Genomic DNA, 13708 nt, shown 5'->3' with positions numbered 1-13708 from the left:
TCTGGATTGTATTTTACTCTGCAGTACATGTGTTTTACACGTGGTTATGGAGAATTGTAAGGGAGGTGTGCAAATGGCACTAAATTCCGAACATCTACTGCACACATTGCATTATTTTCATATAATACACAGGAGCCCACTTACAAAATATACATTACTCTGTTTGCTTTTGAAATGTTAGTAAGTACATAAGCATCTCTTGGGGGTCGGGGGACACTACCCCCCCACACACACACATAATGGCTGCTGCCCCAACTGTCCTCATCCCAGTAAAATGTTTTCTCACCACTGTGCTGCTCCTCCCTTCATATCTCTTAACTTACATTTATAAATATCAGAAAATGTTATAATATTGCAAAGAATTACACTCCTCCCACCCAGCTACATATATTCTAGTATGTCTTTGGCAGTGGCCTCACCATATTTGGTTTCTGGAGATGCCACTGTAGGAGGTATAGCTTATTCTAATGTAGTTTTTAGATCCTTTGCTTAAAAAAACACATTGTTCTTCAGGAAGGAGAAATAGAAAGTATTTATATTTGTGAGAATAGTTTTATGTATAGCACTTCCTTGAAAAAGCTGATATTTTGCAAAGTTTTTTTTTCTCTCTCCCATTTTGGCTTTGGCAAATTTAAATCTATATTAGTAGTGTTTCATAACATTTGAAGTACATTATTCTTTGACCTGCATTCACGGACAAAGTCCACAGGAAATCTATTAGAGCAGTATCAGCTCTTGCAGAATTAATCTGTTTAATCTTCATAAGTAACGTCATTCTGTATAGATTTGCCAAATAACACCAGTGACCTTCTTCTTCAGGTTTATTCAATATATTTAGGGCTAGATTACAAGTGAAGCGCAAATTAATGCTCCCGCTTGATCGTTAATTGAGCTAGAAATAAGGTTTTCTTTTTTTTTTAAGTTTGTCGGTTTGCGCTCATTTTTCGAGTTGAAAGTAAATAGTTTTTGCTCTTGCGTTAACCCAACGAGCGCAAAAGTTAGAATGTTGCATTCCCCCATAGAACTCAATGGAGAAAAAAAAACTAACACCCCACTCTCGCACGAACACGATCACATATTCTCATTTGCACTAACCCCACATGAAAATATGAATATTTCATATTCCAATGTTTTGCACATAGCAAAATATATGTTCTATTTATTCAGAAATAAATATGTCTACATATATCTGATGGTATTTTGGTACAATATATATTTATACTTCTATATAGAGATGATTATGTATGTATGTATGTATGTATGTATATATATATATATATATATATATATATATATATATATATATATATATATATATATATATATATATATATATATATATATATATATATATATATATATATACAGGTGGCCTTCGTTTTACAACGGTTCAATTTACACCGTTTCAGAATAACAACCTTTTTTTCCAGTCATGTGACTGCTATTGAAAAGCATTGAGAAGCAGTGCATTTATTAAAATAGCCAATAGGTGGAGCTGTCCGCTTGTGTTGCAGCAAAGCCAAGCAAGCTGAAATTAATCAGTTTAACCAGACCTGAGCTATCGAGCAGATTTCAAAGGAACAAGATCTTCCTGTCTATAAATCAGTCCAGATTGGAATGCATAGAAAGAACTGTTTGCAGAAAAATGCAAGTGAAGTCTGTGTTGTGTGATTATTTTATTAGGTTTATAATGCTGTTTAGCATTTAAAGTCTTCATTTTAAAGCTTTAAAAATAATGTATTAGGTGTTACTTATGACAATTTTGAGAGGGGCCTGGAACCGATCTCCCTCACTTCCCACTGACTTACATTATAAACTGGGTTTCAATTTACAACGGTTTCGATTTACAACCATTCCTTCTGGAACCTAAACCCCGGCGTAAACTGAGGGATATATATATAGATATAGATAGAGAGAGAGAGAGAGAGAGAGAGAGAGAGAGTTGTATTCCAAATATGTGAACGTTTTCCTCAGACATACAAAATTACAATGTCAATGAAACCCACACCAGACACCCTTATGTAAGGCTGACCACCCAATCACTCGCTCTCCAGAGTAAGGTGCCACCCACATAGTGATGACACCCCTCCAGCAACGAATGAGAGTGGCCCAACTAAAATTACAATATATACATAATGTGAAACAGCAGGATAGTGAACTAACAGATAAACTGATGTGGAGAAGACTGACAGTAATACTTAAAAAGGTTAAACACATAAGTAAATTTAATATATATATATATATATATATGTATGTATATATATTGGGCAAACAAGAACAAAAGCATGTAATCTAAAAGCATCCCCATGGAGCAATCTGCAGTTTAAACAGATGAGATAATAAAAATAGCCATAAACACTAGCGGAGTGCAATATATGTCCCCCATCAAACACCACATCTTATATCAAAGTCATGTCTAATAAAATGGTATCGCACCTGGATAGCAGTATTAGTACAGGCAAAGGCTGACAGTAAGCATAAAAATAAAGAGTAGAGGCATATTACACAGTACGCATCATGACATACAATATCATAGCAGCGAGTACATAACAGCCTGAGCCAAACATGGGTTAAGTATAGGCTGACCATATTGCCGCTTTAAAAAGGGACACACATAAAAAATACATATGTCAGGGTTCTTATAACAGAACATTATTCAAAACATTTCTTTAAACAGCCCTGACATATGCATTTTTCATATGTGTCCCTTTTTAAAGCGGCAATATGGTCAGCCTAGTTAAGTAGAACATAACAGACCTACCATGGGCAAAATGAAAGTGCATAAGGGCCCTCATCGGTAAGCAAAAAGACCGGGAATGTAATGGGATTCAAAACAAAACTCAATGGACCCGTTGCCATAGCAACCCGGTGCTAGTATCAACAAAGTTGCGCTGTGTAAGATTAAGCTAAAGCCAGTTAATACACTAGAAGTGTGCTATGTGTACCTCCCCAAATGTCAAGTTGTAGCAAAGTGTAACAGCCAAAAGTCACGATAGTCTAAGCATGTTTAAATAAAACAAAAGAGCAACGTATTCAAAATATGACCAATGCTAATGACAAAGTGGACTCACTATCACAAGTATATATGCAGATGGCAAAGTAATGGGGAAATTTAAAACACAAATGTACGATGTCATGCCAGCATAAGACCTAAGCACTGCTACAGCACGGATCCTGCAGATGTTACTTTGTGCTTTAAGATTCTGATACCTGCCCACTTATAAATGTCTCTAGTACTGAGTAATCCGTGCTGTAGCAGTGCTTAGGTCTTATGCTGCCATGACATTGTACATTTGTGTTTTAAATTTCCCCATTACTTTGCCATCTGCATATATACTTGTGATAGTGAGTCCACTTTGTCATTAGCATTGGTCATATTTTGAATACGTTGTTTTTTTTAAACTGCAGATTGCTCCATGGGGATGCTTTTAGATTACATGCTTTTGCTCTTGTTTGCCCATTATATATATAATTAGTTAGATTTACTTATGTGTTTAACTAATTTCCTTATGTGTTTAACCTTTTTAAGTATTACTGTCAGTCTTCTCGACATCAGTTTATCTGTTAGTTCACTATCCTGCTGTTTCACATTATGTATATATTGTAATTTTAGTTGGGCCACTCTCATTAGTTGCTGGAGGGGTGTCATCAGTGGCGTCACTAGGATTGGTGTCACCCGGTGCGGTAAGTTATGGTGTCACCCCCCCCCCAGAAAGCAGACACACACAAAAACACAGGCACACACACATACAAACACTCAGACACACTTAAAAACACACTGAGACACACACACACAAAAATTCAGACCCACCCATACAAAATATGTAAACTGCACTGCATTAATTATAAAGCGCATGCCTAGAGCTGCTCCCTGACTCAGCAGAGCATCAAATGAAAGATAAACAGAGCACTCTAAAAATAAATCACTAAAGAAAAGGTTTAGGCACGCAAACTATGAAAATTCTGCTCTCTGACTCTGTTCCAAGTCTGTCAGTGCACAGCCCCGGGCCGCGTGCCTACTGCTTCTTATGGCCAATCACCTCTGCACTCTGCCCACCCCCAGACCCCCGCCCGCCCTCCTACCTGTTCAGTGTGCACTTAGTGTACCGTAACCGTAACGGCCTGGTGGGCATCATACGTGGCTCCTTCACTTTAGAGACAGTGTCAAACAGTCATGCGGTCAGGTGCCAGGCATCCGATTTCCAAGTTCCCGTTTAGAGAGACAGCACAGCAGTGAGTGACTCCACTGCTCCACATGTCACTGAGCAGTGAGCACAGATAGGCAGGCAGGTTTACGCTAGCATCGCAACTTTGCAAGCCCCACGGCATGCCCTTAACATTCATAGAGAAATTGGGCAGGGGAGAAGCAAAGTACAAACAAGCAAAAGCAGCCGGGAAAACTATTTGTTGAAATTGCAGCACTGGCTCAAGGGGCAAAAAAATTGTGTGTCTACAACTTCCCCAGTCCCACCAATGATCACAAATAGCCCCTCTAATAAAAAAAAATCTATGCATCTCAACATTGTATTTCTTTGAATTTCAATAAAATTAAAAAAAAATAAAAAAATTTGTGTCACCCAGGTGCGGCCCGCACCCCCCTAGTGACGCCACTGGGTGTCATCACTATGTGGGTGGCACCTTACTCTGGAGAGCGAGTGATTGGGTGGTCAGCCTTACATAAGGGTGTCTGGTGTGGGTTTCATTCACATTGTAATTGTGTATGTCTGAGGAAGGGGCTAAACCCCCGAAAACGTTCACATATTTGGAATAAATTTCTGAAAAGTCCTGGCGAGTGCACTCTCTCCTTTGTTTCTATTTGCCTATCTGTTGCACCCTGGGCACCTGTGACTTGATTTCTGGAGTGCTTGTATACTTGAAACTAATATATGAGATAGACTCATTACATGCAAAGCAAGATAGTTCAAGCCGTGATTTGTCATAATTGTGATGATTATGGCTTACAGCTCATGAAAACCCAAAATCCACAATCTCAGAAAATTAAAATATTGTGAAAAGGTGCAATATTCTAGGCTCAAAGTGTCCCACTCTAATCGGCTAATTAAGCCATAACACCTGCAAAGGGTTCCTGAGCCTTTAAATGGTCTCTCAGTCTGGTTCAGTAGGAATCACAATCATGGGAAAGACTGCCGACCTGACAGTTGTGCAGAAAACCATCATTGACACCCTCCATAAGGAGGGAAAGCCTCAAAAGGTAATTGCAAAAGAAGTTGGATGTTCCCAAAGTGCTCTATCAAAGCACATTAATAGAAAGTTATGTGGAAGGGATAAGTGTGGAAGAAAAAGGTGCACAAGCAGAAGGGTTGAACGCAGCCTGGAGAGGATTGTCAGGAAAAGGCCATTCAAAAGTGTTGGGGACTTTCACAAGAGCCACCACACACAGACGGATCCTGGACATGGGCTTCAAATCTCGTATTCCTCTTTTCAAGCCACTCCTGAACAACAAACAACGTCAAAAGCGTCTTACCTGGGCTAAAGAAAAACAGGTAGTGAGAAAGATGAGGCGCTGGAGAATTGACCCTGCTAGACTAATGTATTCCCCTCTAAGAAAACAGTGGTTGATATGTAGTGAATGTAGTCCAGCGCTAGATTAGCACGGGTAGAGTATTTAGTTAAATTCTATAATTTGAATATATTGTATTTTGTGATTGGATAAATGTTTAATGTATGTACTGCAATGTTGTTATTATATATTTATTGTAGGTAATCCTAAGTATTTATCAACATTCAGTTAATAAAAAGATATAAACAGGTATATACAACTGATATATATAAACTTGTTGTCTAATGTGAGCTTCTTATCTATATATAAAAACTAATAAAACATTTGTATAATTAGACAGAAATGTAATAACTTGTTAAAAGCATACATAAAATAAAAAGGGACGTCTCCCTTATAACATCGATTTCATCAGAGAAAACAATTGAATAACTGTAGTATATATTTCCGCTATTTGATAATCAGGTACCTGTTATATAGTGTAACAAATGATAATGTCCAGAAATTGGATTAAAAAACTTAAAGATCCAAACGAGATGACCTCCCCGCTATTGTGGCGGGTGTGTGTTACCAGTCCGTTAGTGAGAGACTGGTATTTAAAAATATGTCATGTGACTTTTCCTACGTCACACTTGATCGTAGCTGTTTCAATATAGTTGTAATGTAACCAGTGATCCTTGATATTCTGTCAAGTACTTATTATGTTGCAATTTTTTTAACTTTAATCTGTATGTGTATCAGAAGGTGTATTCCCTTATTCTGTGTGTAATTAGGGAGTCTTGGGGGAGATTGCAACTTACGCTGGTCTCTTGGCACACCTGATTTCTCTTTTAGTGTGATCTTTGCGGTCACATTCAGTGACTTGGATGTTAAACTTTGCGGTCACGTGCAGTGACTATAATGCAATCCTCGCAGTGTGGACTTGGCGGTCACTTGTACTGGTGGGAATTGAACTCGTGACCTTTAGTGTTAGAGAGGGAGATCTTAACCATTAGGCTATGTGTATCTCACTTTCTGTGTTAGCATAGTGGACTTGGCGGTCACTTGTAGTGACTGTAATGAGGTCTTTGCGGTCACGGAGGTGACTAGTGGTGGGGTCTTTGCGGTCACAAGTGGTGACTAGGAGTAGAATCTTTAGCAGACATCAGTGATGTTATACAGCAAGGTCTTTGCAGTCACAAATTGTGACTTGCATGTATTAACTTGCGGTTGTATCTTTGCGGTCACAGATTGTGACTTAAAAGTGGTCTTTGCGGTCACTAACAGTGGTGACTTAGAGGAAATCTTTGCGGTCACTAGTAGTGACTAACGGAATGATCTGTATCGTTGGAGATCAAAGTAAAACTTGGCAATCTCTCTGTGCAACTTAGTAGAGCTGATTAGAAACAAATGCAGGTTGTAACAACGTCCAGCTGCAATGTTGCAGGAGGTAATCAGCAAAGGAAGTCTTGTAGTAGTTGTCTTTCCTTTCTTGGCAATTATAACAGCAATCAAAATAAAAACATAAAGTGCAGAGTGACAACAGTGTCAAGGTCAACGCGTTTCGCCCTTAATGTCTTGATAAAGCTTAAGGGCGAAACGCGTTGACCTTGACACTGTTGTCACTCTGCACTTTATGTTTTTATTTTGATTGCTGTTATAATTGCCAAGAAAGGAAAGACAACTACTACAAGACTTCCTTTGTTGATTACCTCCTGCAACATTGCAGCTGGACGTTGTTACAACCTGCATTTGTTTCTAATCAGCTCTACTAAGTTGCACAGAGAGATTGCCAAGTTTTACTTTGATCTCCAACGATACAGATCATTCTGTTAGTCCCTACTAGTGACCGCAAAGATTTCCTCTAAGTCACCACTGTTAGTGACCGCAAAGACCACTTTTAAGTCACTATCTGTGACCGCAAAGATACAACCGCAAGTTAATACATGCAAGTCACAATCTGTGAATGCAAAGACCTTGCTGTATAACATCACTGATGTCTGCTAAAGATTCTACTCCTAGTCACCACTTGTGACCGCAAAGACCCCACCACTAGTCACCTCCGTGACCGCAAAGACCTCATTACAGTCACTACAAGTGACCGCCAAGTCCACACTGCGAGGATTGCATTATAGTCACTGCACGTGACCGCAAAGTTTAACATCCAAGTCACTGAATGTGACCGCAAAGATCACACTAAAAGAGAAATCAGGTGTGCCAAGAGACAAGCGTAAGTTGCAATCTCCCCCAAGACTCCCTAATTACACACGGAATAGGGGAATACACCTTCTGATACACATACAGATTAAAGTTAAAAAAATTGCAACATAATAAGTACTTGACAGAATATCAAGGATCACTGGTTACATTACAACTATATTGAAACAGCTACGATCACAACTGTGACGTAGGAAAAGTCACATGACATATTTTTAAATACCAGTCTCTCACTAACGGACCGGTAACACACACCCGCCACAATAGCGGGGAGGTCATCTCGTTTGGATCTTTAAGTTTTTTTAATCCAATTTCTGGACATAATCATTTGTTACACTATATAACAGGTACCTGATTATCAAATAGCGGAAATATATACTACAGTTATTCAATTGTTTTCTCTGATGAAATCGATGTTATAAGGGAGACGTCCCTTTTTATTTTATGTATGCTTTTAACAAGTTATTAAATTTCTGTCTAATTATACAAATGTTTTATTAGTTTTTATATATAGATAAGAAGCTCACATTAGACAACAAGTTTATATATATATCAGTTGTATATACCTGTTTATATCTTTTTATTAACTGAATGTTGATAAATACTTAGGATTACCTACAATAAATATATAATAACAACATTGCAGTACATACATTAAACATTTATCCAATCACAAAATACAATATATTCAAATTATAGAATTTAACTAAATACTCTACCCGTGCTAATCTAGCGCTGGACTACATTCACTACACTAAAGAAAAACAGACCTGGTCTGTTCCTCAGTGTTCCAAAGTCCTCTTTTCTGATGAGAGCAAATTTTGCATCTCATTTGGAAACCAAGGGCCCAGAGTATGGAGGAAGAATGGAGATGCACACACTGCAAGATGCCCAGTCCAGTGTGAAGTTTCCACAGTCTGTGTGGATTTGGGGAGCCATGTCATCTGCTGGTATTGGTCCACTGTGCTTCATTAAGTCCAGGGTCAACGCAGCCATCTACCAGGAGATTTTGGAGCACTTCATGATTCCTTCCACAGACGAGTTCTATGGTGATGCAGACTTCATTTTCCAGCAGGACTTGACACCTGCCCACACTTCCAAAAGCACCAAAACCTGGTTCAATGACCGTGGGATTACTGTGCTTGATTGGCCAGCAAACTCGCCTGACCTGAACCCCATAGAGAATCTATGGGGCATTGCCAAGAGAAAGATGAGACATGAGACCGAACAATGCAGAAGAGCTGAAGGCTGATATTAAAGCATCCTGGTCTTCCATAACACCTCAGCAGTGCCACAGGCTGATAGCTTCCATGCCACTCCACATTGAGGCAGTAATTGCTGCAAAAGGTACTGAGTACATACAGTATGCATGCTTATACTTTTCTGAGGTCCGATATTGTTCTACAGGTATGTACAATCCTTGTTTTATTGATTGCATGTAATATTCTAATTTTCTGAGATTGTGGATTTGGGGTTTTCATGAGCTGTAAGCTATAATCATCACAATTATGACAAATCACGGCTTGAACTATCTTGCTTTGCATGTAGTGAGTCTATCTCATATATTACTTAAACCTTTTAAGTTGCATTGGTGAAATAAATTAACTTTTGCACAATATTCAAATTTTTCGAGTTTCACCTGTTGTGTGTGTGTGTGTCAGTGATGTGCAGTCACTAGAGGCAGGTGAGGCAGTGCTTCACCTCTCATGTGGGCAAAAATATATTTTTTTTTATTGGCTTTAAAAAAAAATTGTAATTTTTTTTTCCCAGCATTTTTTTTTCTCACAGCTATATGTTGTGCAATGAAGAGGCACAAGCAGGTCTGCCCACCATTACACAACATGCTGCGCCATCTACTGGATGCAAGTGGTTTAGATCATTGCATGGCCCATTAACTGCTTATTTGAGGCAGTCCTATTTGGGCTGAACCAATCCAGCGAGAGGCATTAGTAAGTGGAACATAGTTTTGGGGCTGGATGTTAAATCATATAAAACAAAACAAAAACAGAAAAAAACAACTTTCATATATTTTGTTGCTGTCCTGTGAAGCTGCCAGCTTTGCTAAAGTGAAAAAGAGAGTTCTGTTCTTCCCCTCTAAGTGCAGTGGAATGTGCCACTGTCACTTCCTGAATCCTTACAGAGCAAGAGAGAGGCACAGAGAGCAGTGTTTCACCCACATCTTATTAAAGTAAGATTTTACTGAAAGATTCTATTAGTGAAAATGATAATTTAATGAATGTGGTTTAGTGTTTGTTTACTCTTTTACAGCAGGGTCGTTTTTGTATTTTGTTTACTCAAACTTTACACCCACTAACTTAGCAGCTTGCCTCTGTACTTCACACTAAATTATAGACTAATTTTCTGAACTCTCTGTAGTTCTGCTGTTTTATTACTTTAAAATGCTGTGGTCCCTCTCCCCCTCCCCCCTTGTGTGTGTGTCTCTCTCTCTCTCTATCTATCCCTCTCTCTCCTTATGTGTTGTTCTCCCCCATGGTCTCTTTCTCTCTCTGTCTCTCTTCCTCCCCCTCTGACTCTCATCCCTTATGTAATGAAAGAATCTATAAGCATAATTTGCAGCATTAAAGTAAAAAGTATGTTTTAAACATATTTTAATGGGCATGGATTTCTAGATCTCATAATCAGAGCAAGCATTGTGTTATCTGGCAAGAGTTTCTGTTACAATCCTTTAAACTAAAATCAGATGTTTACTAAGTTGACCAGTTTTCCAAGACACCATTTAAAGGGACATGAAACCCATATGAAACCCATATGCAAATTTAAATAACTTTCCAATTTACATCTAATATCTAATTTTCTTCATTATTTTGATGTCCTTTGTTGAAAATCATATCTAAATATGCTCAGTAGCTGCTGATTGGTGGCTGCACATAGATACCTCATGTGATTGGCTCACCCATGTGCATTGCTATTTCTTCAACAAAGGATATCTAAAGAATGAAGGCGTATCCTGCCACTGCCTCACCAGCCTCTGATGTCACTGCACATCACTGGTGTGTGTATATGTATGTATGTGTGTATATGTATATGTGTGTGTGTGTGTATGTGTGTGTATATATATATATATTTAGAACATATTCTGCTATATGCAGAACATTTGAATGTATAATATTTACATGTATAATATTTACATTAAATACATAGTTAAAACTTTTATTAAATATGAATATTGCATAAATATGCTTTTACATGTTTTCATCTACTTAACGGCAAAGGGCTCCAATGTAAATATGCATTTAGGTGTGTGTGTATATATATATATATATATATATATATATATATATATATATATATATATATATATATATATATATATATATATATATATATATATATATATATATAATCAATGTTAAAGCCCTTTGTCTGCCTTTTTTTTCCCCTAACATTTTCTATCTTTGAGCCTTTCTATCTTTTTGGTGCAATATTTTTTTTTTTAATTATTTTTGTTAGGTAGTGTTATGATTGTAACTGTACTTTGTAGTGCATTTTTTATGTGTTTTGTGCTACTTTTTTATTTTTGGGAAACTGTTAACCCGAGCTCTGAAGTTGTAGTATTGATTCTAGTGTAAATTGTGATTGCGCTCACACAATCTCTTTTTACTTTCAATTCTAAATATGAGCGGTAAGCCAGATGAGCGCAAACCCTTGCAATATATTCCTTATCGCTCAGGTGCAAACGTTTGTGCTCCACTTGTAATCTGGCCCTTAAAGGGACAGTTTACTCAAATGTTCTCCCCTTTAATTTGTTCCCAATGATCCACTTTACCTGCTGCAGTGTAATAAATTGTTTATAATTATTTCCATTACCCTTATATTGCCATTTGAAATAGTTTTATTTAGCCTGTGGTATCCCCACCCTTCCTGAAAGTTTTTGCTCTCAAGACCAAGCTGTGTTAACACAGCCAGCAGAAAAAAATTACACTCTCAGTGGGTTATAGAAGAGATAAGGTAATAAAATGTTAATATTTTTATTATTCTCTCCAAGTATTGGTGATTGGTTTATGGACAGATATAAGATAAGGAAGCAGGTATATGTACACAATGTGATAAAGTAATATGATCTGATTTTACCTACAAGCTCAACCTTTTTTATTAGTTTGTGGCTTCAAAACACAAACTGCTAATTCATATACACAAATAAGCCTTAAAAAGCAAATCTTTTACATTTTATACTCTTCAGCTGGTAAAAAAAGTAATTGGAAACACATAAAGGGAAAAACATTTTGACAGTTTACTGTCCCTTTAATGTTAAATTAACACCAAATAAATTTGTGAATCATTAAAGGGACATGAAACCCCCAAAAAATATTTAATGATTCAGATAGAGAATACAATTTTAAACAACTTTCTAATTTACTTCTATTATCTAATCTGTTTCATTCTCTTAGTATCATTTGTTGAAGGAGCTGCAATAAACTAATGGTTTCTAACTGAACACATGGGTGAGCCAAACACAATCGATATATATATGCAGCAACCAATCAACAGGTAGAACCTAGGTTCTCTGCTGCTCCTGAGCTTACCTAGATAAACCTTTCAGCAAAGGATAACAAGAGAAGGAAGCAAATTAAATAATAGAAGTAAATTGGAATGTTATTTAAAATGTTAGTCTCTATCTGAATCATGAAAGAAAAAATTTGGGTTTCATGTCCCTTTAAGCATTCATTCCGTCTGATTATATTAGCTTAAAGGGCCAGTAAACCTAGAAAATAATGTTCTATAATTCTGCACATAGTGCAGAATTATATTAGTGCTAGATTTATGTAACATAATATTGCCGGTGACATTTTTATTAAAAAAGAGGGTTTTTCAGACCCGCCCTCTGTCACTGGCAATATTATGTTAAATAAAGCTAGCACTAATATAATATATAATTCTGCACTATGTGCAGAATTATATAACATTATTTTCTAGGTTTACTGGCCCTTTAAAGGGACTGTAAATGTTAAACTATAAAATAATTTAAGTATTGCTATTCAAGCAATTAATTAAATATTGACCTTAGTTTGCAGAGCATAAGCGCTACGGAAGCGTTTTAAAATAAATACAAATAATTACCGAATTTGACATCCACTCTCCGCCCATGCAGCCCGATATTTTTTCTTCAGGGACAGTGCTGCAGGGAGGTTCTGTCAATCATGTATTGTGAAACGCCCATATTTTCCGATCCGGAGTGCACATTTTCCAATTCTCTGCACATGCTCAATCTGAAACGCAGAATCTTGATGCGCGACGAAGCATTGAGATTCTGTGTATATGGCTGTTGGATGCTTTGATTGGGCATGCGCATGTGGAGAGGGAACGCGCGCTGTCAAAATTGGAGAAGACGGGCATTCGCTCCACTGTTGGCTGCAGGGGCATTGATGGCAAGTATTGGAAAATAAACTTCAGATTCGTAGGCGGACAGAAGATGCGTTTTTAGGTAAGTATAAAATACCTTTTTAAACGCTTCCACTACACTTTTGCTCTGCAAACTTGGGCTAATGTATTTAGAAAGTAATAGACTTAAAGCTAAGGGCAATTATATTTTAACGTTTACTGTCCCTTTAATTTGTATTTTAATGTTGAATAGAAGTATTTTTGCAATATGTTTTAATTAGCAAAAAATGCTTCTAGTATAAATTATCACTGTTGCAGCAGCATATGCATATATGCTGCAAGTTCTCTTGAATGCACCAACATTCAAACACTACAACTTATAAGAGAGCTGTTAGCTGTGTGTATTGTATCATGACATCATTTGTGTCATACAAGTCACTCACACCACATATGTGTGTGTATGAAACAGTTTTGCTAATGGAAGTATGTTAAAAAAATACTTTGCATTGTTTAAAATTGTAACATTATGTCTGTATAAAGAAAAATAACGATAATAATTTTTTATTTATTTTTCTAAAAGCTTGTTGTGTGGGTTGATCCTCTTGACGGCACTAAAGAATACACTGAAGGTAAGTTTAATAACTATATTTGATT

The 13708-nt window shown here is 37.1% G+C and overlaps 1 protein-coding gene across 3 annotated transcripts in view; it reads left to right on the top strand.

The window, feature by feature from the left end:
• BPNT1 (3'(2'), 5'-bisphosphate nucleotidase 1) overlaps positions 1–13708 on the top strand; it is a 170658-nt gene that overhangs the window by 40825 nt on the left and 116125 nt on the right. For all 3 annotated transcript variants that reach the window (XR_008402128.1, XM_053712511.1, XM_053712512.1), the window contains exon 5: positions 13635–13683. Coding sequence is in view for 2 of the 3 variants with exons in the window: in XM_053712511.1 (XP_053568486.1) it covers positions 13635–13683 (49 nt within the window). In the remaining variant the exon portion in view is untranslated. The remainder of the gene's footprint in view (positions 1–13634; positions 13684–13708) is intronic.

The sequence above is a fragment of the Bombina bombina genome, chromosome 4, assembly GCF_027579735.1.
Source record: "Bombina bombina isolate aBomBom1 chromosome 4, aBomBom1.pri, whole genome shotgun sequence".
Taxonomy (NCBI): Eukaryota; Metazoa; Chordata; class Amphibia; order Anura; family Bombinatoridae; genus Bombina; species Bombina bombina.
The sequence above is the reverse complement of the archived record's forward strand: the minus strand, read 5'-3'. Positions and strand labels throughout refer to the sequence as shown.